Genomic DNA, 26937 nt, shown 5'->3' on the forward strand with positions numbered 1-26937 from the left:
TGCCTATTTCCTCTTCATTTGTTAGGTCTGGTGGGTTTTTATCTTGCTCCCTCATCTGCTGTGTGTTTTTCTGTCTTCTCATTTTGCTTATCTTACTGTGTTTGGGGTCTCCTTTTTGCAGGCTGCAGGTTCGTAGTTCCCATTGTTTTTGGTGTCTGTCCCCAGTGGCTAAGGTTGGTTCAGTGGGTTGTGTAGGCTTCCTGGTGGAGGGGACTAGTGCCTGTGTTCTGGTGGATGAGGCTGGATCTTGTCTTTCTGGTGGGCAGGTCCACGTCTGGTGGTGTGTTTTGGGGTGTCTGTGGACCTATTATGATTTTAGGCAGCCTCTCTGCTAATGGGTGGGGTTGTGTTCCTGTCTTGCTATTTGTTTGGCATAGGATATCCAGCACCTTAGCTTGCTGGTCGTTGAGTGAAGCTGAGTGCTGGTGTTGAGATGGAGATCTCTGGGAGATTTTTGCCGTTTGATATTATGTGAAGCTGGGAGGTCTCTTGTGGACCAGTGTCCTGAAGTTGGCTCTCTCTTCTCAGAGGCAGAGCACTGACTCCTGGCTGCTGCACCAAGAGCCTTTCATCCACACGGCTCAGAATAAAAGAGAGAAAAAGAAGAAAGAAAGAGAGAGAGGGAGGGAGGGAGGGAAAGAAAGATTAAATAAAATAAGATAAAATAAAATAAAGTTATTAAGGGCTTCCCTGGTGGTGCAGCGGTTGGGAGTCCGCCTGCCGATGCAGGGGACACGGGTTCGTGCCCCGGTCCGGGAAGATCCCACATGCCGCGAAGCGGCTGGGCCCGTGAGCCATGGCCGCTGAGCCTGCGCGTCCGGAGCCTGTGCTCCACAGCGGGAGAGGCCACAACAGTGAGAGGCCCGCGTACCGCAAGAAACAAAAAAACAAAAACAAACAAAAAAATGTTATTAAAATAATTAAGAAAAAAATTTTATAAACAAAAAACGGACGGATAGAACCCTAGGACAAATAGTGGAAGCAAAACTATACAGACAAAATCTCACACAGTAGCATATACATACACACAAAAAGAGGAAAAGGGGAAAAAATCATAAATCTTGCTCTCGAAGTCCACCTCCTCAATTTGGGATGATTCGTTGTCTATTCAGGTATTCCACAGATGCAGGTGCATCAAGTTGATTGTGGAGATTTAATCCGCTGCTCCTGAGGCTGCTGGGAGAGATTTCCCTTTCTCTTCTTTGTTTGCACAGCTGCCGGGGCTCAGCTTTGGATTTGGCCCCGCCTCTGCGTGTAGGTCGCCTGAGGGCGTCTGTTCTTCGCTCAGACAGGACGGAGTTAAAGGAGCCGCTGATTGGAGGCTCTGGCTCACTCAGGCCGGTGGGGAGGGAGGGGCACGGAGTGCGGGGCGGGCCTGCGGCGGCAGAGGCCGGCATGACGTTGCACGAGCGTGAGGCGGTGGCCGGCGTGACGTTGCACGAGCGTGAGGCGGCGGCCGGCGTGACGTTGCACGAGCGTGAGGCGCCAGCCGGCGTGACGTTGCACAGTGTAAGGCGCGTCGTGTGTTCTCCCAGGGAAGTTGTCCCTGGATCCCGGGACCCTGGCAGTGGCGGGCTGCACAGGCTCCTTGGAAGAGGGGTGTGGAGAGTGACCTGTGCTCGCACACAGGCTTCTTGGTGGCGGCAGCAGCAGCCTTAGCGTCTCATGCCCGTCTCTGGGGTCCGCGCTGTTACCGCGGCTCGCGCCCGTCTCTGGAGCTCCTTTAAGCAGCGCTCTGAATCCCCTCTCCTGGCGCACCAGGAAACAAAGAGGTAAGAAAAAGTCTCTTGTCTCTTTGGCAGCTCCGGAGTTTTCCCTGGACTCCCTCCCGGCTAGCCGTGGCGCACAAACCCCCTGCAGGCTGTGTTCACGCCGCCAACCCCAGTCCTCTCCAGGCGCTCCGACCGAAGCCTGAGCCTCAGCTCCCAGCCCCGCCCGCCCCGGCGGGTGAGCAGACAAGCCTCTCGGGCTGGTGAGTGCCGGTCGGCACATATCCTCTGTGCGGGAATCTCTCCGCTTTGCCCTCCGCACCCCTGTTGCTGTGTTCTTCTCCGTGGCGCCGAAGCTCCCCACCTCCAACACCCGCAGTCTCCGCCCGCGAAGGGACTCCTAATGTGTGGAAAGCTTTCCTCCTTCACAGCTCCCTCCCACTGGCGCAGCTCCCATCCCTATTCCTTTGTCTGTGTTTTTTCTTTTTTCTTTTGCCCTACCCAGGTACGTGGGGGAGCTTCTTGCCGTTTGGGAGGTCTGAGGTCTTCTGCCAGCGTTTAGTAGGTGTTTTGTAGGAGTTTTTCCATGTGTAGATGTATTTCTGATGTATCTGTGGGGAGGAAGGTGATCTCCGCGTCTTACTCTTTCGCCATCTTCCCCTGTAATTCTGCCCATGCTATTTATTTAATAACCTAGTCTTTTCCCACCGAAAAGTTGAAATGCAACTTTATTATGTACTACGGCATAGAAAGATAGATATATAGATAAATAAATTTCTATTTTAATGATGTATCTTTGCCACCCAAATATTCTTATTTCTGAATCTTCACACTATGTTTGGTATTTGGTAAAAAGTACTCTGATTTCACTTAGCTCTTATTAAAGAATTTTCCTAGATATTTCCCCATGTTAGTTTTTTCAGCTGATCTTTCAAATGATTTTTATCATATTTAAAAATAAAACAACCAGTTGGGATGGTATTGCTTAAACTTTTCCTTTCCTCCTTCCCTGCTGTATCCTGGCTATAACAATCCTAATTCTCTCTATTTATAGTTAGTTTTGGACCTTCCAATGCTCAGCTGGCAAAGTGAGCTTTCTGGTGCCCAAATTTAATCATTTCCATTTGCTTCTGATTGTCTCAGTGACTTTCCATTTATTTGGGTATACAACCAACGCTTTTCAATGTGGCATATAAAACCTCCATCCACTTCTTTTTCCTGACTTTGTATCACTTCCTATCTTCCTCACCACCTTCCCTCCAGCCATTACCAGAGTCTCTGTGGTTCCCATAACAAGCCATGGTCTCCCCAGTCTACTCTGACACACTCTTCTCCCCGTCTGGACGGTCCTCACCCACATGACCCACACCACACTTTTGAGTTGAGGTTTTCTCTTCTCTGGGACACTTCCTTTAAATCTCTGCTCCACCCTCCATTAGGTGCCCTTCCTTCATCGGAACTCCCACTACCATACTATCAGGATACTCTAGACTGTATTAAAATTGCCTGTTCACTTACACCTCTTCTCCACTAAACAAGAAGCCCTGTCAGGATGCCATCCATTTCTTTATTCCCAGAACTCAGCATTGTGTTGATTACATGATAGATCTTTATTCATGTTTGCTGAGCAAATGAATCAAAAGTGACACAAGCTAAGATTAATTTCATATCCATCAGCTGGTCAAATAGATTCCAGTCAATTTAGATGCTGTCTTTGTCAGGTGCAGGTAGTTTTTCTGGGAAGCACACAAGGCATGAAAAAAGTAAGACAGAGAAAGGGGAAATGCCAATAAAGAGTGTGTTGATGACCTGTGAACAAATGGGCCTTGATCCAGCTCAGGACCTTTTGAGAAACTCTGGTAGCCACCTCTCAGAACTGCCCCTGGGAAGATGGAATAAGCCAGGGCACTTATCCACTGACTCCAACCCAAGAACTGTCCCCAGGGGGTTAACTTATCCCACACTTCAGGCTGTGCCTGTGTGCAGCCCAGCATGTGCACGTGGTACCAGGAAAGACCCAGGCAGAGAAATCAAGTGGGGACCAGTCCACAGGCAAGTGAACTCAGGGTAGGGCGAAGGCCCAGGGAGGCACTGGCAGCATCTGCTCCAGCAGTAGCCCAACTACCCGCTCAATATGTATAGACTAACACCGGATGTGAGCTACTTGAAGACTCTTGAGCGGCAGCAAGGAACAGTTTCAGTTCCCTTCAAAATCCTTCAGGGTTATAGATATAAATGTTATTTGATTTAGTGTCATGGTGGACCAAAACTCTCTCCAAAGGAAAGCTGCATGTTTTTTAATGTTCTGTGTTATTATTAATTGATAAATCACCTTCCCATTGCAGAACATGCATTTGCCCAGACCTGTGAGGTTATAAATTTTATTTTATCATGATGATGTCTATTGCAGCACCTTTGCCTGTGCAACTTCGTGGAATTGGTTTTAACACACCATTAAGTAGCCATGGATACCCATTATGATGCTCATCATATTGTGGTTCACATTCATAGTCACATCAGTGATTGAAGGTCATTTTGGGGCTGCATTGCTTTTTTTTTTTTTAACATCTTTATTGGAGTGTAATTGCTTTACAATGGTGTGTTAGTTTCTGCTGTATAACAAAGTGAATCAGCTACATGTATACATATATCCCCATATCCCCTCCCTCTTGTACCTCCCTCCCACCCTCCCTATCCCACCCATCTAGGTGGTCACAAAGCACCGAGCTGATCTACCTGGGCTATGCGGCTGCTGCCCACTAGCTATCTATTTTACATTTGGTGCATTGCTTTTTTAAAAACAGAATGAGGAGCAAACTTCGCACATGTGGCTTTTATTCAGTGCCTGCTGTATGCACAACTTCCTATGAACCTCAATGGGTGTACATGAAATAAACAGTACACAATCTAACAAAACTTACTGCTCACTGTGTCGAGTACAGAAATGCTTCTATTTTTACAAAAACTGGCTATGCTTTCGATGGGTAGATATGAAGTTGATCTACATTAGAAAACTTGAAATAAGTGAGTTTTAATACAAATATTGAAGGAGATAATCGAACACGGACTGGTGTCCAAAGATGATGTTCAAAGACTTTAAAAATACACAATGTTCATGGGTTGACAGAAAAGACTCAGAAAGTTAAAAGTCAGAAGGGGGCAGATGTTACAAATAACAAATGCTGGAGAGGGTGTGGAGAAAAGGGAACCCTCCTGCGCTGTTGGTAAGAATGTAAATTGGTGCAGCCACTAGGGAAAACAGTATGGAAGTTCTTCAAAATCTAAAAATAGAGTTACTGTATGATCCAGCAATCCCACTCCTGGGCATATATCCAGGCAAAATGCTAATTCAAAAAGGTACATGCACCCCTATGTTCATAGCAGCACTATTCACAGTAGCCAAGACATGGAAACAACCTAAATGTCCATCGACAGATGATTGGATCAAGAAGATGTGGTACATATATACAGTGAAATACTGCTCAGGCATAAAAAAGAATGAAATAATGACATTTGCAGCAACATGGGTGGACCTAGAGATTATCATACTAAGTGAAGTCTGAAAGAGAAAGACAAATACTATATAATATCACATGTATGTGGAATCTCCAATATGACAGAAATGAACTTATCTATGAAACAGAAACAGACTCAGACATAGAGAACAGACCTGTGGTTGACAAAGGAGAGGGGGGTGAAGGAGGGAAGGATTCGGAGTTTGGGATTAGCAGATGCAAACTATTATAGGATGGATAAACAACAAGGTCCTACCATATAGCACAGGGAACTATATTCCATACCCTGCAATAAATCATAATGGAAAAGAACATAAAAAAGAATATATATGTATATCTGAATCACTTTGCTGTGCAGCAGAAATTGACACATTATAAGTCAACTATACTTCAGTAAAATAAATTTTTTAAAAAGAAGTGCACAAATGTAGATCAGTTTGTTAGAACACATTGAGGATGCCATTCTTCCCTGTCAGGACACTGCTTCCTCTGCCTAGAATATTTTTAATCTCTTCTTTAATAACTCCTCCTTTCCTTTTAAGCTTAGCTAAAATGTTACCTCCTATATCAGTTTCCTGTGACCGCTATAACAAATTACCACAAACTTGTCTTAAAACAACACAAACGTATCATCTTATAGTTCTAGAGGTCAGAAGTCAAACATGGGTCTCACTGGGCTACAATCCAGATATCAGCAAGACTGCATTTTTCTGGACCCTCTAGGGAGAGCTCATTTTGTAGCCTTTTCTAGCTTCTAGAGGCTGCCTGCATTCCTTCACTCAGAGCCCCCTCGCTTTATCTTCAAATGCAGAAATGTAGCATCTCCCCCTCTCTCCAACCTCTGCTCCCATCCTTATGTCTTCTCTCTCTGACCCTAACTCTATTGCCTCACTCTTAGCAGCATCCTCCTGATTACACCTGGCCCACCTGGATAATGCAGGACCATCTCCCCATCTCAAGGCCCTTAACTTAATCACCTCTGCAAAGTCCCTTTTGTAATGTAAGGATACAGATTCACAAATTCCAGGGATTAAGAAGTTGGCATCTTGGCTGGGGTGAAGGGGTGTATTATTCAGCCTTCTGTACCTCCTCTTGAAGTTTTCTTAACCTTTTGAGTTAGAATTAGTTTCTTTTCCTCTGGATTCCACAATCATCTGCATTTACCTTTATCTTTTTTTTTTTTTTAGCTTTTTGTAAATTGAAGTATATTTGATGTACAATATTGTGTAAGTTACAGGTGTACAACGTAGTGATTCACAATTTTTAAAAGTTACACTCCATTTATAGTTATTATAAAATATTGGCTGTATTCCCTGCATTGTGGAATATATCCTTGTAGCATACTTACTTTATACATAGTAGTTTGTACCTATTAATCCCCTGCCCCTATCTTGTCCCTCGCCTGTTCCCTCTCCCCACTGGTAACCACTGGTTTGTTTTTTATATCTGAGTCTGTTTCTTTTTTGTTATATTCACCATATAAAAAAATATGACAATAAAAATATTTTGTGTTATTTTTCAGATTCTACATAGAAATGATATCATACAGTATTTATCTTTCTCTGTCTGACTTATTTCACATAGCGTAATACCCTCCAAGTCCATCCATGTTTCTGCAAATGGCAAATTTTCTTTTTTTATGACTAATATTCCATTGAATATTATCTTCTTTATCCATTCATCTGTTGATGGACACTTAGGTTGCTTCCATATCTTGGCAATTGTAAGTAATGCTGCTGTGAACACTGTATCTTTTCGAATTAGTGTTTTTGTTTTTTTCAGATGTATGCCCAAGAGTGAAATTGCTCTGTCATGTGTGGTAATTCTATTTTTAGTGTTTTGAGAAACCTCCATACAGTTTTCCACAATGGCTGCAATGTGTAGGAGTGTTCCCTTTTCTCCACATCCTCTCCAAAACTTGCCTTTTGTTTTCTTTTTGATGATAGTCGTCTTGCTATGTGTGAGGTGCTATACCATTGCAGTTTTGATTTGCATTTCCCTGATGGTTAGTGATGTTGAGCATCTTTTCATGTGTCTCTTGGCCATCTGAAAGTCCTCTTTAGAAAAATGTCTATTCAGGTCCTCTTTCCATTTTTATAATCAGGTTGTTTGTTTTTTGATGTTGAGTTGCATGAGCTGTTTATATGTTTCATATCAACCCCTTATCTGTCATATCATTTGCAAATATTTTCTCCAATTCAGTAGGTTGTATTTTTGTTTGCTTATGGTTTCCTTTGCTCTGCAAAAGCTTTTAAGTTTAATTAGGTCCCATTTGTTTATTTTTGCTTTTATTTCCTTTGCTTTAGGAGATACATCATACGTTTGGGCCTTTAATCCATTTTGAGGGTTTTTGGGGGTTTTTTTGTGTTTTTTTTTTTTTTTTTTTGTATATGGTGTGAGGAAATGTTCTAATTTCATTCTTTATATGTATCTGTCCAGTTTTCCGAGTACCACTTATTGAAGAGACTGTCTTTTCTCCACTGTATATTCTTGACTCTTTTGTCATAGGTTAATTGATCATAAGTGCATGGGTTTATTTCTGGACTCTCTGTTCTATTCCATTGATCTATTTTTCTGTTTTTGTACCAGTACCATGCTGTTTTGATTACTGTAGCTTTGTAGTATAGTCTGAAGTCAGGAAACCTAACTCCTTCAGCTCTGTTCTTCTTTCTGAAGATATTATTGGCTATAGGGGATCTTTTGTGTTTCCACACACATTTTAAAGTTATTTGTCCCTGTTCTGTGAAAAATACCCTTGGTATTTTGATAGGGGTTTCACTGAATCTGTAGATTGCCTCGGGTAGTATGGTCATCTTAACAATATTAATTCTTCCAGTACATGAACGTGGTATATCTTTCATCTGTTTGTGTCGTCCTCAATTTCTTTCATTAGTGTCTTATAGTTTTCCAAGTACAGGTCTTTTACATCCTTAGGTAGCTTTATTCCTAGGTAGTTTTATTCCAGTTTTTATTCTTTTCGAGGTGATGGTAAATGGGATTGTTTCCTTAATTTCTCCTTCTGATAGTTCATTATTAATAAAGAAATGCAACAGATTTCTGTATATTAATTTTGTATCCTGAAACTTTACTGAATTCATTGATTAGCTCTGTTAGTTTTCTGGTGTTGTCTTTAGGATCTTCTATGTATGGTATCATGTCATTTGCAAACAGTGACAGTATTACTTCTTTCTTTTCAATTTGGATTCCTTTTATTATTTTTTTCTCTGATTGCAGAAGCTAGGACTTCCAAAGCTATGTTAAATAAACATAACAAGAGTGGACATCCTTGTCTTGTTACTGATCTTAGAGGAAACGCTTTCAGCTTTTCACCATCGAGTGTGATGTTAGCTATGGGTTTGTCATATATGGCCTTCATTATGTCGAGGTATATTCCCATTTATGCCCATTTTCTGGAGAGTTTTTGTCATAAATGGATGTTGAATTTTGTCAAAAGCTTTTCTGCATCTATTGATGTGATCATATGGTTTTTATTCTTCAATTTGTTAATGTGGTGTATCACATTGATTGATTTGCAGATATTGAAAAATCCTTGCATCTGTGGGACAAATCCCACTTGATCATGGTGTATGATTCTTTTAATGTACTGTTGGATTCAGTTTGCTAGTATTGTTGCTGAGGATTTTTGCATCTGTGGTCATCAGTGATATTGGCCTGAATTTTCTTTTTTGTGTGATATCTTTGTCTGGTTTAGGTATCGGGGTGAGGCTGAACTCATGGAAAGAGTTAGGAAGTGCTCCCTCCCCTGCAATTTCTTTGGAATAGTTTGAGAAGGATAGGTATTAACTCTTCTCTAAATGTTTGGTAGAATTCACCTGTGAAGCCATCTGATCTTCAACTTTTGTTTGTTGGGAGTTTTTTAACTATGGATTCAATTTCATTACTGGTAATCGGTCTATTCATATTATCTATTTCTTCCTGGTTCAGTCTTGGGAGATTGTACATTTCTAAGAATTTGCCCATTTCTTCTAGGTTGTCCATTTTCATGGCATATAGTTGTTCATAGTAGTCTCTTACGCTCTTCTGTATTTTTGTGGGGTTGGTTGTAATTTACCTTTTCCATTTCTGGTTTTATTGATTTGGGCCCTCTCTCTGTTTTTCTTGATGAGTCTGGCTAAAGGTTTATCAATTATGCTTATCTTTCCAAAGAACCAGCTGTTAGTTTCATTGATCTTTTGTATTTTTTTCTTTTTTTTTTTTAGTCTCTAGTTTGTTTATTTCTGCTCTGATCTTTATTATATCTTTCCTTCTACTAACTTTGGCTTTTGTTTGTTCTTCTTTATCTAGTTCCTTTAGGTGTAAGGATAAGTTGTGGTTTTTTTGTTTGTTTTTGTTTTGTTTTTTTGGCAATACGTGGGCCTCTCACTCTCCCGTTGCGGAGCACAGGCTCCAGACACGCAGGCTCAGCGGCCATGGCTCATGGGCCCAGCCGCCCCGCGGCACGTGGGATCTTCCCGGACCGGGGCACGAACCCGTGTCCCCTGCATCGGCAGGTAGACTCTCAACCACTGCACCACCAGGGAAGCCCAAGGATAAGTTGTTTACTTGAGATTTTTCTTGTTTCCCGAGGTAGGCTTGTATTGCTATAAACTTTCCTCTTAGAACTGCTTTTGCTGAGTCCCAGAGATTTTGGATGATTGTGTTTCCATATTCATTTGTCTCCAGGTATTTTTTATTTCCTCTTTGAGTTCTTCAGTGATACCTTGGTGGTTTAGTAGCATACTGTGTAGCCTCCACATGTTTAGGTGTTTTTTAAAATTTTTTTTGCAGTTTTTTCTTGTAGTTGATTTCTATGTATATATCTTTAATATGGAGAGTTTTAGAACTATTTTGAAATTTGGGGTTAATCTTTCTACCTTTACTATTATTTTCTTGGTGGCAACTTCATCTGTGCAGTCAGAATGGCCTAAATCTGGACCTGGGACTCCCTCAGTTACCTCTATGTAAAGGAGAGGGGTGCCTTTCTAGCTGGGAATGAGAGCAGATAGAGGAGCAGGATTTCTAACCCAAAGCCCTGCTCTACCAGCTACTAGCACAGAGCAGCACCAATTTCTCAGTTTCCTCATCTGTAACATGGAAATAATTCTAGTATGCGCCACATGTGTTTCTTGTGAGTATTGATGAATGAACATATGAAAATTACTTAGAACAGTGATTGGCACATAATATTCCCTCAAAACTGTTAGTTATTAGTATTTCTGTTTTGTGAGATTATTGTAAGGATTAAAGGGACAGTAGATAAACCACAGCACCTTGCCTTACGCACAGTAAATTCTCAACACAGTCTAGCTTTTGATTTGTCATTATTGTCTGTACTAAATACAACAGTTAAATAAGTCAAAATAGTGAAGAAAATGTTGTGTTTCAAAGATAGGAGTTTCATGAAATGGACTCAAATTTGTGCCAACAATCTGCATAATTCCAGGCTCTCTTATCTTAGGTTAAAAGATATGAAGGTTCAGTAATGTTGCAATGGATAGATTTTATTAGTGTCAATGATGAAATAATAATAATCACTGCAGACTTTTAAATATTATGAAGTGTTTTTAAATATATCATCTCATGGGGCCTTAAAGTGACAATGTTAACCCCAGGCAGTATCTAGCAATCTAAGGGCTATTTGATTATTGAAGCTTCCCGGATTATTATCATCCTGGTCACATAATAGACATTGTGTCCTTTCTATCATAGGCTATTCAAGGGTTGCCTATTTGTTCCCAAGGCAAATTGAACCATTCCCCTCAAAAGTTTACAGTAAATAGAATAGAAACTTCTGGAATCATCTTCCTCTCTCACAAATGAAGAAACAGCAAAGTGGTACAGCATCTCAGCTGTTCCAAGTTCCTCAAATCAGTTTTACTTTTGCAAAACCGGCCCTCCGACTTCCTATATCCTGTGAGCTGCCTTACGAGCAACATGACCGGCAGCCACATTTGTTGTAATTTTTTAAATATGTGGAAAAAAAGCAAGATATCGACCATGTATTACCTTAACCAAGATGCCAAATTATCTAACTTGTTTCTCCAGGCGAGCAGCCCGACCACAGGGACAGCTCCCAGGAGCCAGTCAAGGTTGTCTGTCTGTCCATCCACTCAGGACATCTGCAGGTAAGTGCCCAGCAAATGATCCCATTTGGTGTGTTTTTAGACCAGTGCTTTGTACTCTTGCTGTGTTTGCTGAGACTGTGTGACTCTTGCCTCTGCCTTACATTGTCCGTGGATAATTTATACCAGCCTAATTTTTCTCCCTTAGTGCATTTCCCTCATTTGATCTTTATTTACCAACTTTGCGTCCGTGCTGTCATTTTCATCGCTCTCTCTCTCTCTGTTTTCCCATGGCTTTCCTCTCCATTCCCATTCTCCATCCTTCGCCTGCTGCTTTGTCTAGATCTGCCATCTTACATGACATGTCAGAAGCCTCATTTGAGCAAAGCACCCCTGTCGTGGTGCTGAGCCCTGCTAGGAAGGAGTCTGGTAAGAAATCAGTAAAACAGAGGCCTAGGAGGAAGAGGAGGGCTGCTCTGAGGTACGAGCACACAGAAGAACAAGTGAAAGGGAGAAGAAAGGATTTTCACCTCCAAATCCCCAGCCACCGATGGAGTGAGACTGACACAGATTCTTCAGATTCATCGTCCACCGATGAGAGTCACTGGATTCAGGCAAAACGAAGAGCCCAAGTGAAATTCCGCCTGTCTCGGAGAAGGAGAAATAAGAAACCAAGTGGAAGCTTGGATGAGTCTTCCGCTCCTAATGAAATCCATCCAGTACATTTAGGATCCAAAGATAAAAAGCACCCGGAGCTGACCGAGTGTGAGAGCTACTCTTTAAATCTCCACAGAGGAAGAGGCACAACATACCAAGGATGCAGTGTTTCCCTGCCAAGACGGTCCTCTGACATTAAGAGACCGTCAGGGAAGGATGAGGAAAGCAGAGGCAGGTACCACCACAGGGATCCTCGGCTCTTGCACAGGCCTGGGCAAAATGAAACAATCAAGAGCATGTTTTCAGAGACAGATTCCAGCACTGAAATGCTGGCAGTCAAAGAAGATGGCAAGCCTGTGGAGGATGCAGGATTCCTTCAGAAGCCTCCTGCCACCTACCATGATGGGTCTGATCATTTAAAAGCATGCAGGTCAGTCACTCCAGAGAAAGACTTGATTACATCCAACTATATCTCCTCCTGCTGTGAATTACGTGTGTGTGTGTGTCACCTACCCTCAAAACATAACCTTTATTCATACTTTATTCATACTTTATAACCTTTATTCATACTTTATTCATACTGTCCAATTGGATATAGGGTGATAAAACGAGCAAAGGGCTGGGAAGAACAATGCACAAGTATCCATGGGTTTGAATGCTGTTCCAGAATACAGTTAGATTTTCCCCTCCCCCTTCTTTCAACTGAATAATGACTTATCCTGGTCAAAAAACTGACAAACCAATTGAGTCCTATCCCTACTCTCGGTAAGACAAGAATTGTGGAGGAAACATGAGTGAGAGCGTGAAACTTTAGACTCTTCAGTGCAAATCTGGTGAACTGTTAGCACTCTGACAGAGGATATTCAGGGCTTGGGGGGTTTAAGGTCAGATTTTTGTATCAGAAAAATTTCCTCTGCAGTTGGTGCTAATTTGTTCTCCAGTTATCTGACTCAGCAGGATAATTCGAGACTGAAAGGGCACAGAAACAAGTCACGGACGTGTCTGCGGGGTTGCTGGGGCCTTCGGGGAAGGAGACCACATTAACTTTGGTGATAATTGTGTACTAAAAGTTTTCAATGTGTAGACAATTCATAGCTATGAGACTGCTTGTTTGCACTTTTTACCCGACTGGATACAATTTTCAAAATAACCTAAAATTTAAAAGAATGATGTAACTATCCAGGCTAGTATGCACAAATAAGACAATGTTAAACAAAACAAATATTTTGGATTTTCCTGTTATACCCAGTCATTTAAGTTGCTTGGATTCTGTTCGGGAGCAAGTGATGTTTTTGTTGCATAATGCTTGGTTTTGGGGGCTTATTTTTATGAAAGTTGAAGTTATTTTATAAAACATGTATGTTTCATGTGAATCACGTGACCCAGAGAACACCTCCTATGTACATTCAGGGCAGGACGAGAAGGAGGATTAAGCTCTGGATGTAAATAACATTGTAATGGTTTGTTCCTGTGAAAGTTTTATGAAATAGTCATTCATAAAATGTTCGTTCATTTATTCACTCAGGCGTTTATAATGCATCAGGCACTGAAACCATTACAGTGCATAAGATTTGTAGGGTCTCTGACATCTAGAGCTTACAATCTGATGGGAATAACAGACACGAAAGCTATTTCACAGTTAGTTACAATTGTGATAAGGAATGTAGGAGCGTATAATGTGGAAGGTTTACCTATTCTGGGAGATCAGAGAAGGACTCTCTTAAGGAAGTGACAAGCTGACTGAGGCTCAAGCATGACAGGAACTGATCAAGGAAAGAGCAGGGAAGGCCATCCAGGCAGCATGCCAGCAGGGTTCCAGGGAACTGAGAGCTGAATGCTGCTGGGGTGGGGGGGAGGTGGTGGAGCTGAGGCTAGAGAGGTGGAGAGCGCCCTGTAAAACACGCTAAGTGGTTTAAAACAGAAGTGACACCATTTGACTTAGATGCTAATACAAGTAAGTTTCTTGTAATCTTTTGACTATGATTTAAGTGTGACTTTGCTAAAATGTCTGGGGATGGACTAAAACACTATTTCTAGTCTAGATGAAGAACTCCCCAGTCATAGACATCTGTGGTCATTCCCCAAATCTACTTCCAGAGTAATTTAATGAAAGAGAGTCAGAAAAGCTAGTTGTAGGCTTAACGGTAATTGGAGAAAAAAGTAATGATTGTAATTAAAGTCATAGTGGCTGGCTCTCTGAAGTTAAAAGCACTGCTCTGGAGGAACATTTTCAAAGACAGAATATTTAACATAGACTTCTATTAATGAAAGTGAGATCGATGGACCTATAGTCTTTATTTCTTACTGTGGGTTATCGTCAAAATACACCCACTAAGCAAATCCTATGAGCCGTATATTATACTGGGAGCTGAGGATAAAGTGACAGAAGACTTGATTCTTCCCTTAAGTGGCCTGTTTTCTAGTGGAAGAAATCAAATGTATACCCGAAAAGATGAATGTTCAAGATAGCACAGGGTAAGTTTAAGAAGAGGAATACTGGGCTTCCCTGGTGGCGCAGTGGGTGAGAATCTGCCCACTAATGCAGGGGACACGGGTTCGAGACCTGGTCTGGGAAGATCCCACATGCCGCGGAGCAGCTAGGCCCGTGAGCCACAGCTACTGAGCCTGCGCGTCTGGAGCCTGTGCTCCACAACAAGAGAGGCCGCAATAGTGAGAGGCCCGCGCACCGCGATGAAGAGTGGCCCCCACTTGCCACAACTAGAGAAAGCCCTCGCACAGAAACGAAGACCCAACACAGCCAAAAATAAATAAATTAATTAATTAATTAAGAAGAGGAATACTACAGGAATTTGAAGAAAGAAAAATTGCTGAGAGCTGACATCATCCAAGAACCCCTTGAGAGGTGGGATTGGGGCTGAGAAAAGGAGAAGTTAGCCTGGCAGAGATGCATGGCCTGCATCCAGGCCCTCAAGGCAGGGCCCAGGCAGGGACTAGGGAATGCCACTGTGCACCCGGGAACTCTTTGTGAACTGTGTGACTGGGTTAGAAGGTTTGCATAGATGGATAACTAGAATATTTTTTAAAAAGACATTGTGAAGAAAACATGCATATCCTTCCAAGGAGCTTAACTCTGTTCCGTGCACCCCTGTTTTCAAACTGCCTTTCTGAGCCTCTGGGTGCCAAAGAGGCTGCCGAGGACAGTTCAAGGCAGTTGTGTTCCCGTTAGCCCATCTTTAACCAGAGGGTTGGGGTTCTATATAACATTCCTTTAAGGAAAAAAAAGAAGATTCCACTGTAAAAAAAAAATAATGTAGAACAGCCTTTGCTAAGTCAAATAGGCTTGATGAAGAACAACTCGTAAGAGTAGTCACAGTGACACCAGTGATGTACCGGAAAGGGACCTAGATTGAGGAGGAGGAGTGGTGATGTGGTGGAAGCAGCCTACTTCGGGGTGAGTAGGATGAGGATGGTAAAGGGGAACGAAAGGGAGGAACAAATGGCGTGCAGGCATTTGCATCCCCCCAGGTGAGTGGGATCCCCCCAGGTGAGCAGGGTTACCCCCCTCCCCCAGGCCATCAGGAGCAATCTTAGTGCTTGCAGTCGGTGAGGGCAGAAGACAAAGAAGTCAGGAAAGACTCCAGACCTTGGAAGCTGGGAGGTAGTAAAAGCCGATGTTACTGACAGAGGCAGAGGAGGTCAGAGGCCAGTTGGTTAGGGAAAGACATGATGAGTTTAATTGCAGGCAGGCTATTTGTGGTGACGGTGCCGTCCCAGGGTCGACTGTCGAGCAGATAACGTGAGTCACGTCACTGAAATGTAGGAGGGCAGTCACGGCTGGGTCTGTGTGACTTTTCAAGCAGTAGTGAACTATATACACAGACCAACACTAAACAGCTGCGTGTTTGCAATGGTCATTAGCGTCATGTATGAGCACAGGGCAATCGCATCAGGATATTAAAAATGAAAATCTCAAGGTCACGGAGGACATATAGATTTGGGTATCATTCTCAGGGAGGTGACTGAGATGCCTGGAAAGTGAATGAAGTCTCTGTATGAGATCATGTGTAGGAAAAAAGCCTCTGTATGGACCCAGCCCGAGCACCAGGGTCCCCTGCGTACAGAGGAAGATGAACTCGCACTCCTGCCGCTTGACATGGACAGGCAGGATGAGTCTCAGCTACAACCACAAAGCAGAAGCTCCTAAGCCCTTCTTCCTTTTTTCTTCCTGGCATTTAGTCCCACAGGGACGCTCTACCCACTCTTGACCTTCATCAAAGCCTCGCGCAGAGAAAGTTTCTCTACTACCTTCCTATAACTTAGAGGGAATTTAAATCATCATACTATCACACCCACACTTGTGGAGTAGGAAAGGCTTTGCCTTTTTTTTAAAGAAAATTTACATTAAAAAAAATCATGTTAGCTCATGCGTGAAACTTGTCAGTAGCCTCTTAGTTGCTGTCAGTGGCAAGTTCAAAATCTTTAATAGGATTTACAAGGGCCTGCATGATCTATCTGACCTGCCTACCCAGCTTCAACAGCATCATTAACAATGACCTACTCATGCCGGTCTGTCTTCAGGTCTCTGAAAGAGCCAGGCCTGTCCCTTTCAGGGCCTGGGATGCCTTCACGTTACCTACTCTGCCCTTCACCAGGCTAACTCCTGGTCATTCTTTCTTGACTTAAATGTCATTTCTTTAGGGAAACTTTTGTGATTCCCTAACTGACACTCAGGTCCCCTTCACTTCCATAGCATCATTTTTTTTATTTTATTGGACTATAGTTGATTTACAATGTTGTGTTAGTTTCAGGTGGACAGCATTGTGATTCAGTTACCATAGCATAATTTTTAATTGCCAACATCTATGTATTTTTGTGTTTGACGGTATCAGGTTTGCTCCCTGCAGCATCCAAAGTGCCTGGAACAGTGCCTGATAGATAGCACATACTCAGCATACAGTTTTTGATTGAATAGATTTAGGGAAAATAAATTTTTTGAAGGGAGTCATTCTTCCTATGTGAAATCTTAGCAGTAAGTGGTGGATTACCTCTCCTGCAGTGGAGTCCCATGTAAAGAATATTCTTCACGAGCCTGTAAAAGGCAGACCACTGTCCCCACCCCCAGCGATTCTGATGCCCTTCCTCTGGGGTTGTGCCCATGACTTTGCGTTTCTAAAACATTCCCAAGTGATACAGATGCAGTTGATCCAGGGACCACGTTTTGAGAACCACTGTTCGATGCTACAGATTCTCCCTGGGCTTTCTGTGGGAAAGGCTGAGTTTGGGAAGCATAATTAGAGTTTTCTGTCATCCTCTGCGGAGTGCTGACACAAAAAGCACCAAATCAGATCACTTTCCTGTATTTCATGCTGTCATACCAGTGTGGGACAGGTCATCAAGCTAAAACCATAGACTGACAAAGTCCCAACTTTACCAGGAACTCAGCTGTCATGGTTTGACTATTGTTTGCCTTCAAACACACTTCCTCATCCCATCTATACCCACTTCTGTCAGTGAGTTCACAGATCCCCTGAATTCCAGTTTTGACAATGTTTTCTTCTCATTGGGTATATCTGGTCCCAACCAAGTTCTGCCACTTCCTCCAGATACTGCTTTGATCTGGGTCTTCTTACCCGTTACCACCATCCCTTTATGACTCTACACGTCTGTTCTCTCTCCACATCCACCGTTTACCCCCCGTTTTGGTCAGGACTCATCTCTCAGATTAAGATTGGCTGAAACCAGTTCAAATGAGCTTGATGTCTTAGCCACAGAAATAGAAAATCTGGGTACACAGGTGCCCTCAGGGCCTCCAGAGAGTCAAGCAATGTGGTTCCCTCACTCTCTCTCCTTCTCTGTGTGGTTCTTATTTTCTCTGACTGCAGACAAGCTTCCTCTATACAGCAGAGGGAAGAAACATTGTGGACAGAGACAGTGGCAGGCTTACATTTTACCAGCAGTGGCTTAACAGAAAAGGGAAATGTTCTCTTCAAGCAGTTACATGAAATCCCAGAGAAGGAATAGAATTCGCCTGCCTTAGGTCACATCCATGGGCTAATCGCTGTCACCAGGGCATGGGTCGTTATGCTTGGACCCAGTCCTTGGGTGGGAAGGTTGGATTTAAAATATGGCTATGGGCAACCCCTTCAGAACCTTACGAATTGGGGAAAGAACACATGAACACCAAAAAGAACAGCACTATACCGGAAGAAGTGGGGAAAGAATTATGAGCAGGAAAAAACAAAAAAAATGCAGTACAAGGTCCTACTATACAGCACAGTGAACTATATTCAATGCTCTGGGATAAACCATAATGGAAAAGAATATAAAAAAGAATATATATATGTATATGTATGACTGAATTACTTTGCTGTACAGCAGAAATTAACACAACATTGTAAATCAACTATACTTCAGTTAAAAAAAAAAAAAGGTAGTAGTGTTCAACCACCATCAAATGCAGTTCTTTCCTTCCTAAATGTCTTTCTCTTCCTCTCCAAACGCCCATATTTAGATACGCTTTCTCATGTTTATCCTCGTCCATGAAGCTTTTCCAAAGTATTCTGGTCCATGGTGACATTTTCCTTCCTGCAATTCCCATAACCTTTATTCTCAACATCACGTCTTTAGTATTCAGTCATTTTTTTAGTGGTTTCAAGTGTGTTGGTTCCCTTTTCTCTACACAACAAGCTCCTTGAAGGTAGGACTCATGTTTCACACCTATTCTGTGCCCTACGCAGTACTCAGAATAACTTGGGAATTTAGCAGTGGCTCACACGGAAATTTTGGAATGGCTTTGTAATCAGTGAAACCTAAGAGAGGAGACTTGCAAAAAACATGGGTACTATAATGGGAATTGGGTGACAGAGGGAATATTAAATTCTTTCAATGGTTTCATTAAAACAGGAAGAGCCCAAAAGTAAATAATAATTCCTGGTAATATTTTAGATCTATCTTGGGTTGGATGGTGAACTTGAAGGTATACTTTATGTTATTTTTCTCTAGCCTTCACCTTCATTAAGAAAAAATTTTGAGGCAAATTGGATGAGAAAATGATAAAAAATAGTCTATATGTTGAGTTGTTTAATTGTTGCAATAATTTTGATCTGGGTATGGGAAAGTAGAGACAAAATTTCTAAAACTCCCAAGTGTTCATAGCAGAAGACTGCCTTTCAAAAGCAACAGAATCATGCGTTTTGACAAAGCACTGAGGTTTAGAAAATTGATTTAGATTATTTTTGAATCATAGGCCTGAGCCCCTAAGAAAATTGTGCTTAAAATGGACCTTTTTCTTATCCCTGTCATCATATCTGTGTGCCCACTTATTTATTCACACATTGAGCAACTATTTCTTGGGAATTTACTCTGTATCACAGCTAGGTGCTAGAAGCTGGAAATACAGTGGAAAATGCAGTAATGGTCTCATCCCTAATGAACTTATATTCCAGGTGGTAAAACAAATAATCAAATAGGCAAATGTAAAAAAAAAAACATGAATAAACAAAGCTAAAGGAACATACTGATCTAGTAGAACAAAGCAGGTTTCCCTGTGAAACTAATAATTAAGGAACAATTCAAAGGAGAAGCAAAGAGAAGAGATACAAGTGAGCACGCAGAGATGAGTGATTCCCTGTAGCCCCTCAGGGAAGCAGGAGGAGGGGGTGGGAGCCAACCACGGGGTCTTTATCAGCCACAGTTAGGCGTTTGGACAGTGTTCCAATGACAAGGGGAAGTTTCCGTAGACTTTTAAGTAAAAGAACAACACTGTCACTTTTGTGTTTTGGAAGAACACTCAAGCTACTTTTGGAAAACAGATAGGAAGGGCAAGACGGAAGCTGAATGAACCCGGTTAGAAAGCCAGCGCGGTGTCTCAGGAAAGAGGTGATGGTGGCCATGAGAATAAAAAGAAGTAGGTGGATTTTTTAAAGTATTTTGAAAGTAAATCAAATAGGACTTGATGATTAAGTACCTATAGATCTGATCTCAAGTTTCTGATTTAGAAAACTGGGTAGATTCTAGTACCATTTACTGTGGAGAGAACACACTGAGAAGCAGAAAAGGAGAGGAGTTCAGTTTTAGACATGATAGTTTGAGGCACAAAACAAACATCCAAAGAGAGATATCAAAGAGACATATATAGGTCTAGAGGTCAGAAGTGGCATTGCAACTTTAGATGAAGACTAGGGGATCTTGAGCCGATAGGTGGTGATTGGCAAGATCTCCCAGAGAAAACTGCAAACTGAGAGGATAAGGGCACGGGGAGCCCCATGGAACAGCAACATTTAATGGCCCTGGGAAAGGAAAAGGAGCAGGTGGAAACCCTGGACTGTGTGAAGGAAAGAGAGAGTAGACCAGGTGGAGGGAGAGAGGAATTGGGGGGCCTGTTTGTGCTTTTTATTTAGAGAACCCTTGGGCTCAAAGACGTTGAAGATGTAGGAAACTGGGGGGATTGCTTATTTATTGAGGTCCCACAGGGAAGGTAGAAAAGGATGGGACCCAGAGCCCAAAATAGAAGGATCACTGTGGTGAGGAAAATAGGTGTGTCTTTCTTTCCAGTAGAAGAGAACAAGGAAACGGTAGATGTGAACAAATGCAGATCTACAGATTATAAAATTTTCTTTTTATGGCCTTGTGGAATGAGGGAGTTTTGCAGGATCAAACATCTAGGGAAATTTGAATTTCAGATAAACAACAAATAGTTTGTCACTGGGGCACACTCATACAGTAAAAAGTATTCGTTGTTTATCTGAAATTCAAATTTTACTGGGCATCCTGTATATTTTTTCTAAGTCTGGCAGTGCTAAGAATAACAAGAGAGAAAAGCACATTGAAAGTGCTGCTGAGACTCATAACTGAGTTTATGGGGCCACAGCTGCAGGAAGTGCAATTTCCCTCTGCAGCTCGTCGTTTAAATGCAGATATGACCAAAGGAGGGCAATTGAACAGGGACCTAAAGGAGTGACATCATGAAATAGCCAGGTTTCACACTTAGCACAGTTTCATGTATTTATCCCTATGTGTCCCCAGGGACACACTTCACATTTACATTTTGAATTTACATTTTGAAATATAAAAACTAAGACAAATATGCTTTACAAATTAAGATTTTTAAAGCAAAATAACATTTCACTGAGTAGTTTTTCTCTCTAAATATGTATTTAGAGGAAAAAGCATACTTCTCTTTACCTTCCCCTTTTAGGCAATTATGATGGTCATCGGGAAGACTGGGTTCATAGATTCATGGACCATCCAGGTCGCTTTCCAGTTTGCTCTTTGAGAATCCTTGAATATCAGCACTCTTATTATCTATTGTTACCAAACCAAACTTGGGTCTGCTCTCCTGCACGCAGTAAAGCCAATCTACTGACACCGGGTTGTGATGAAGGAAAGTGCAGCGTTTATTGCAGACGCCAAGCAAGGAGTCCGTGGCAGCCAGTGCTCAAAATCCGAACTCCTCAGTGTGTTTCAGCAAAGCATTTTTAAAGTCAAGGCGAGGGAGTGGGTCACAGGGTATGTGATCAGCTCATGCGCAATTCTCTGATTGGTTGGCGGTGAGGTAACTGGATGGTGTCACGGGGGTTAACATTATCGATCTTTAGTGCCAGTAGGTCTGGGGGCTACGTGCTCATGGTTGTCAAGTAATTAATTTCTTCCATTTGGTGGTGATTTTAGCATCTGTAAAACAACTCAGGAAATGTGCATCAGATACTGTTATCCAAGTATTTCCGAGAGGAGCTACATCAGAGGATATGGTGGAGGGGTCCATCCCCAGAAACGCTCGTAGGGTCCTGCTTGGTTACATTATCTCTTCCTTGGACATATCATTTCCTGGGAGCCTCTTTCCTTCCAGAGCCTCTAATTGTGAAAGCAGTTCTTTGTAATAGTTAATAGCCTGTGTCCTTCTATTTTCTATTTGTTAGTCCTAGATTTATATTCACTCAGTAGTAGATTTTTTTAAATTTTGTTACATATTCTATTACTTCTATTAGTTTTTCTGTAAAAAAAATGAAACTGACATTCTTTGTCAACATCCATTCCATGAGTAAAAGATAAGCTGTTCACCGTCTTCAACATTCAGGTGAGAAAGTTTATCCGAAGTGACCTAAAGAGAAGCATTCATTTCCAAGAGGTAACAGACTCTTAAGGAAGTTCACGAATTTATTGTCTTCCTTATGCCTTTGCCTTTGTTTTGCTGAGTCTTGTAGGAATTAATAACAACCTTTCTCCTGTTCATTTTAATAACGGCTGAGTTGGTAGGAAATACAGGCATGAACATTGCTGGTGACCCTCCAGAGATGAGTTACTCGGGGTGACTCGACACAGAGTCACAAGGTCTCACTTTCAATTCTTGCTTTCTCGCTACTTAGAGCAGGCAGGCTGCAAAAGGTGAAGTGGCCCTCTCTTCATTTATGTGATCAAAAATGAGAAAAATGGATGTGTGTTGCAAATAGGTGCGTTGCTAGTCTAATACAATGTTTAAAACTAATTTCTTTCCTCCAAGTGAATAATTGAATTCATTGCAGTCCTCGGCAAAAATTCAGATATACACGATGCTACTTTATTTCACAGAGTAAAGGTTCTCAAAAAGATAAACATTGATGACACCACATTTTAATGTTATAAATGTTTGGTGTGATTTCACATAGAATTTCAGCATTTAGCTCAGTAATTTGTATATTGAATGAACAAAAACAATAAATGAAGGCACTGAGATATATATATACACACACACACATGAAACATATAAGAAAAAACTTGAAAGGCTAGCAGAAGTGGCAATTTATATCTTTTTTTTTTTCTATCTTTGAAAGACATGCAGGCTTTTTTCTAATTGTTCTGAATTGGGAGATAATCTTTCCAGGAATGAAATGACAGTGTCATCAATAATACTGATTGTCTTGACTGTTAAATTATCTTACATGACCAAAACCAAGTGGGTTGATTCATTACCTTCTAATTTGGCTAACCAAGTAACTCTGATTTTTGGAAAGAATATGTATTCTGTAGACAAATGATGTAACAAGTAGTACATTTAGAAAGGAAAAAAACCAGAATTTTTTCTGCTTATAAAAACGTCTTAAAGTAGATTTGAATCAAGCAGGAATTTTCCAACCTCAGAAAGCTTCAGGCAAAGGTACATAGAAGTACAAATCTCCTTCAGAGGTAAAAGTCAATGTCTACATATTACAAAGCTCTTTATACTGTGCTACATTTATCTTTTCTTTGGTAATTTCCAAGATTGTTAAATGCCCAGTCACAGCAAAGTGCAAAATACTGAGTGAGAAGGAATAGCGATTAGATCAAGTTTATCTACTTCTAATTTAAGAGCAATATGTGTTCAGGATTACAGTTATTTTGAACTATAACCCTTCTCTAATGAACTTATATCTGTTTGGCAATATGCGAAAAAGAAAAACACCCTCTCTCCTTTTTTTTTAAGACATCTTCATTAGAGTATAATTGCTTTAAAATGGTGTGTTAGTTTCTGCTGTATAACAAAGTGAATCAGGTATATGTGTACATATATCCCCATATCCCCTCCCTCTTGTACCTCCCTCCCACCCTCCCTGTCCCACCCCTCTAGGTGGTCACAAACCACCGAGTTGATCTCCCTGTGGGAAGCAGCTATGTGGCTGCTTCCCACTAGCTATCTATTTTACATTTGCTAGTGTATATATGTCAATGCTATTCTCTCACTTCATCCCAGCTTACCCTCCCCTCCCCGTGTCCTCAAGTCATTCTCTACGTCTGTGTCTTTATTCCTGTCCTGCCCTTGGGTGCATTAGAACCTTTTTTTTTTTTTTAGATTCCATATATACGTGTTAGCATATGGTGTTTGTTTTTATCTTTCTGACTTACTTCACTCTGTATGACAGTCTCTAGGTCCATCCACCTCACTACAAATAACCCAATTTCGTTTCTTTTTATGGCTGAGTAATATTCCATTGCATATATGTGCCATTTCTTCTTTATCCATTCATCTGTCGATGGACACTTAGCTTGCTTCCATGTCCTGGCTATTGTAAATACAGCTGCAGTGAACATTGTGGTATGTGACTCTATTTTTTCTTTCTTTTGCTTCACGAAATGTTTAATACAAAATGGCAGCAGCCACTGTGCAGTTGTAACAAAATTAGCTGTAGGATGTCCAGAGAAATGTATGCAGGCAGCCTTGGCTGGAGTTGAGCCAGCCAACCCAGGCCTGCTGCCCAGTCAGCTGTGGGCTGTCACATGGCCAGGACTGGACGGTGGCGGTGGCAGCATTGTGCTGGAGGCATTGAGCCCCGTCCTTCACGAGCACGCTGACCTCTGCCCCACCGTGGACTCTGGGTGGCACAGGTGTTCTGAGATGCCTATTCCCAGACCTCTACCCCAGTGGTAGGATTTCAGCTTAAAGAATGAGGGTTGGAGGGGCTGCTGCAGGGGGGGATGTGACTCTTTTTGAATTATGGTTTTCTCAGGGTATGTGCCCAGTACTGGGATTGCTGGGTCGTATGGTAGTTCTATTTTTAGTTTTTTAAGGAACCTCCATACTGTTCTCCATAGTGGCTGTATCAATTTACATTCCCACCAACAGTGCAAGAGGGTTCCCTTTTCTCTACATCCTCTCCAACATTTATTGTTTGTAGATTTTTTGATGATGGCCATTCTGACCAGTGTGAGGTGATACCTCATTGTAGTTTTGATTTGCATTTCTCTAATGATTAGTGATGTTGCACATTCTTTCATGTGTTTTTTGGCAATCTGTATAGCTTCTTTGGAGAAATGTCTATTTAGGTCTTCTGCCCATTTTTGGATGGGTTGTTTTTTTGATACTGAGCTGCATGGGCTGCTTGTAAATTTGAGAGATTAATCCTTTTTCAGTTTTTTCATTTGCAAATATTTTCTCCTATTCTGAGGGTTGTCCTTTTGTCTTGTTTATGTTTTCCTTTGCTATGCAAAACTTTGAAGTTTCATTAGGCCCCATTTGTTTATTTTTGTTTTCATTTCCAGTCCTCTAGGAGGTGGGTCAAAAAAAGATCTTGCTGTGATTTATGTCATAGAGTGTTCTGCCTATGTTTTCCTCTAAGAGTTTTATAGTGTCTGCCCTTACATTTAGGTCTTTAATCCATTTGAAGTTTAGTTTTGTGTATGGTGTTAGGAAGTGATCTTATTTCATTCTTTTACATGTAGCTGTCCAGTTTTCCCAGCACCACTTATTGAAGAGGCTGTCTTTTCTCCATTGTATATTCTTGCCTCCTGTATCAAAAGTAAGGTGACCACATGTGTGTGGGTTTATCTCTGGGCTTTCTATCCTGTTCCATTGATCTATATTTCTGTTTTTGTGCCAGTACCATACTGTCTTCATTACTGTAGCTTTGTAGTGTAGTCTGAAGACAGGCTAATTCTTCCAGCTCTGTTTTTCTTTCTCAGGTTTGCTTTGGCTATTCAGGGTATTTTGTGTTTCCATCCAAATTGTGAATTTTTTTGTTCTAGTTCTGTGAAAAATGCCGTTGGTGGTTTCATAGGGATTGCATTGAATCTGTAGATTGCTTTGGGTAGTAGAGTCATTTTCACAGTGTTGATTCTTCCAATCCAAGAACATGGTATATCTCTCCATCTGTTTGAATCATCTTTAATTTCTTTCATCAGTGTCTTATAGTTTTCTGCATATAGGTCTTTTGTCTCCTTAGGTAGGTTTATTCCTAGGCATTTTATTCCTTTGGTTGCAATGGTAAATGGGAGCGTTTCCTTAATTTCCCTTTCAGATTTTTCATCATTAGTGTATAGGAATGCCAGAGATTTCTGTGCATTTATTTTGTATCCTGCTACTTTACCAAGTTCATTGATTAGCTCTAGTAGTTTTCTGGTAGCATCTTTAAGATTCTGTATGTCTAGTATCATGTCATCTGCAAACAATGACAACTTTACTTCTTTTTTTCCAATTTGGATTCCTTTTGTTTCTTTTTCTTCTCTGACTGCTGCGGCTAAAACTTCCAAAACTATGTTGAATAAGAGTGGTGAGAGTGGGCAACCTTGTCTTGTTCCTGATCTTAGAGGAAATGGTTTCAGTTTTTCACCATTGAGAACGATGTTGGCTGTGGGTTTGTCATGTATGGCCTTTATTATGTTGAGACAAGTTCCCTCTATGCCTACTTTCTGGAGGGTTTATATCATAAATGGGTGTTGAATTTTGTCAAAAGTTTTTTTTTTCTGCATCTATTGAGATGATCATGTGGTTTTTCTCCTTCAGTTTGTTAATATGGTGTAGCACATTGTTTGATTTGCATATACTGAAGAATCTTGATCACACTGTATGATCCTTTTAATGTGCTGCTGGATTCTGTTTGCTAGTATTTTGTTGAGGATTTTTGCCTCTCTGTTCATCAGTGATATTGGTCAGTAGTTTTCTTTCTTTGTGACATCTTTGCCTGGTTTTGGTTTCAGGGTGATGGTGGCCTCGTAGAATGAGTTTGGGAGTGTTCCTCCCTCTGCTATATTTTGAAAGAGTTTAAGAAAGATAGATGTTAGCTCTTCTCTAAATGTTTGATAGAATTCGCCTGTGAAGCCATCTGGTCCTGGGCTTCTGTTTGTTGGAAGACTTTAACCACAGTCTCAATTTCAGTGTTTGTGATTGGTCTGTTTATATTTTCTATTTCTTCCTGATTCAGTCTCAGAAGGTTGTGCTTTTCTAAGAATTTGTCCATTTCTTCCAGGTTGTCCATTTTATTGGCATTAGAGTTACTGGTAGTAATCTCTCATGATCCTTTGTATTTCTGCAGTGTCAGTTGTTACTTCTCCATTTTCATTTCTCATTCTGTTGATTTGAGTCTTCTCCCTTTTTTTTCTTGATGAGTCTGGCTAATGGTTTATCAATTTTGTTTATCTTCTCAGAGAACCAGCTTTTAGTTTTATTGGTCTTTGCTATTGTTTCCTTCATTTCTTTTTCATTTATTTCTGATGTGATCTTTATGATTTCTTTCCTTCTGCTAACTTTCGGGGGTTTTTTGTTCTTCTTTCTAATTGCTTTAGCTGTAAGGTTAGGTTGTTTGTGTG

The 26937-nt window shown here is 41.3% G+C and overlaps 1 protein-coding gene across 6 annotated transcripts in view; it reads left to right on the top strand.

Annotated features, from left to right (window-relative positions):
• Nucleotides 1–26937, top strand: part of MARCHF1 (membrane associated ring-CH-type finger 1) — an 839495-nt gene that overhangs the window by 738088 nt on the left and 74470 nt on the right. For 5 of the 6 annotated variants that reach the window (XM_060299840.1, XM_060299838.1, XM_060299837.1 and 2 more), the window contains one exon: nucleotides 11270–11349. In XM_060299840.1, coding sequence (XP_060155823.1) covers nucleotides 11270–11349 — 80 coding nt within the window. Of the gene's footprint in view, nucleotides 1–11269; nucleotides 11350–11629; nucleotides 12374–26937 lie in introns of all 6 variants that reach the window. The other variant, XM_060299842.1, reaches the window with a different exon arrangement.

Source organism: Globicephala melas, chromosome 5 (assembly GCF_963455315.2).
Source record: "Globicephala melas chromosome 5, mGloMel1.2, whole genome shotgun sequence".
NCBI classification, from domain to species: domain Eukaryota; kingdom Metazoa; phylum Chordata; class Mammalia; order Artiodactyla; family Delphinidae; genus Globicephala; species Globicephala melas.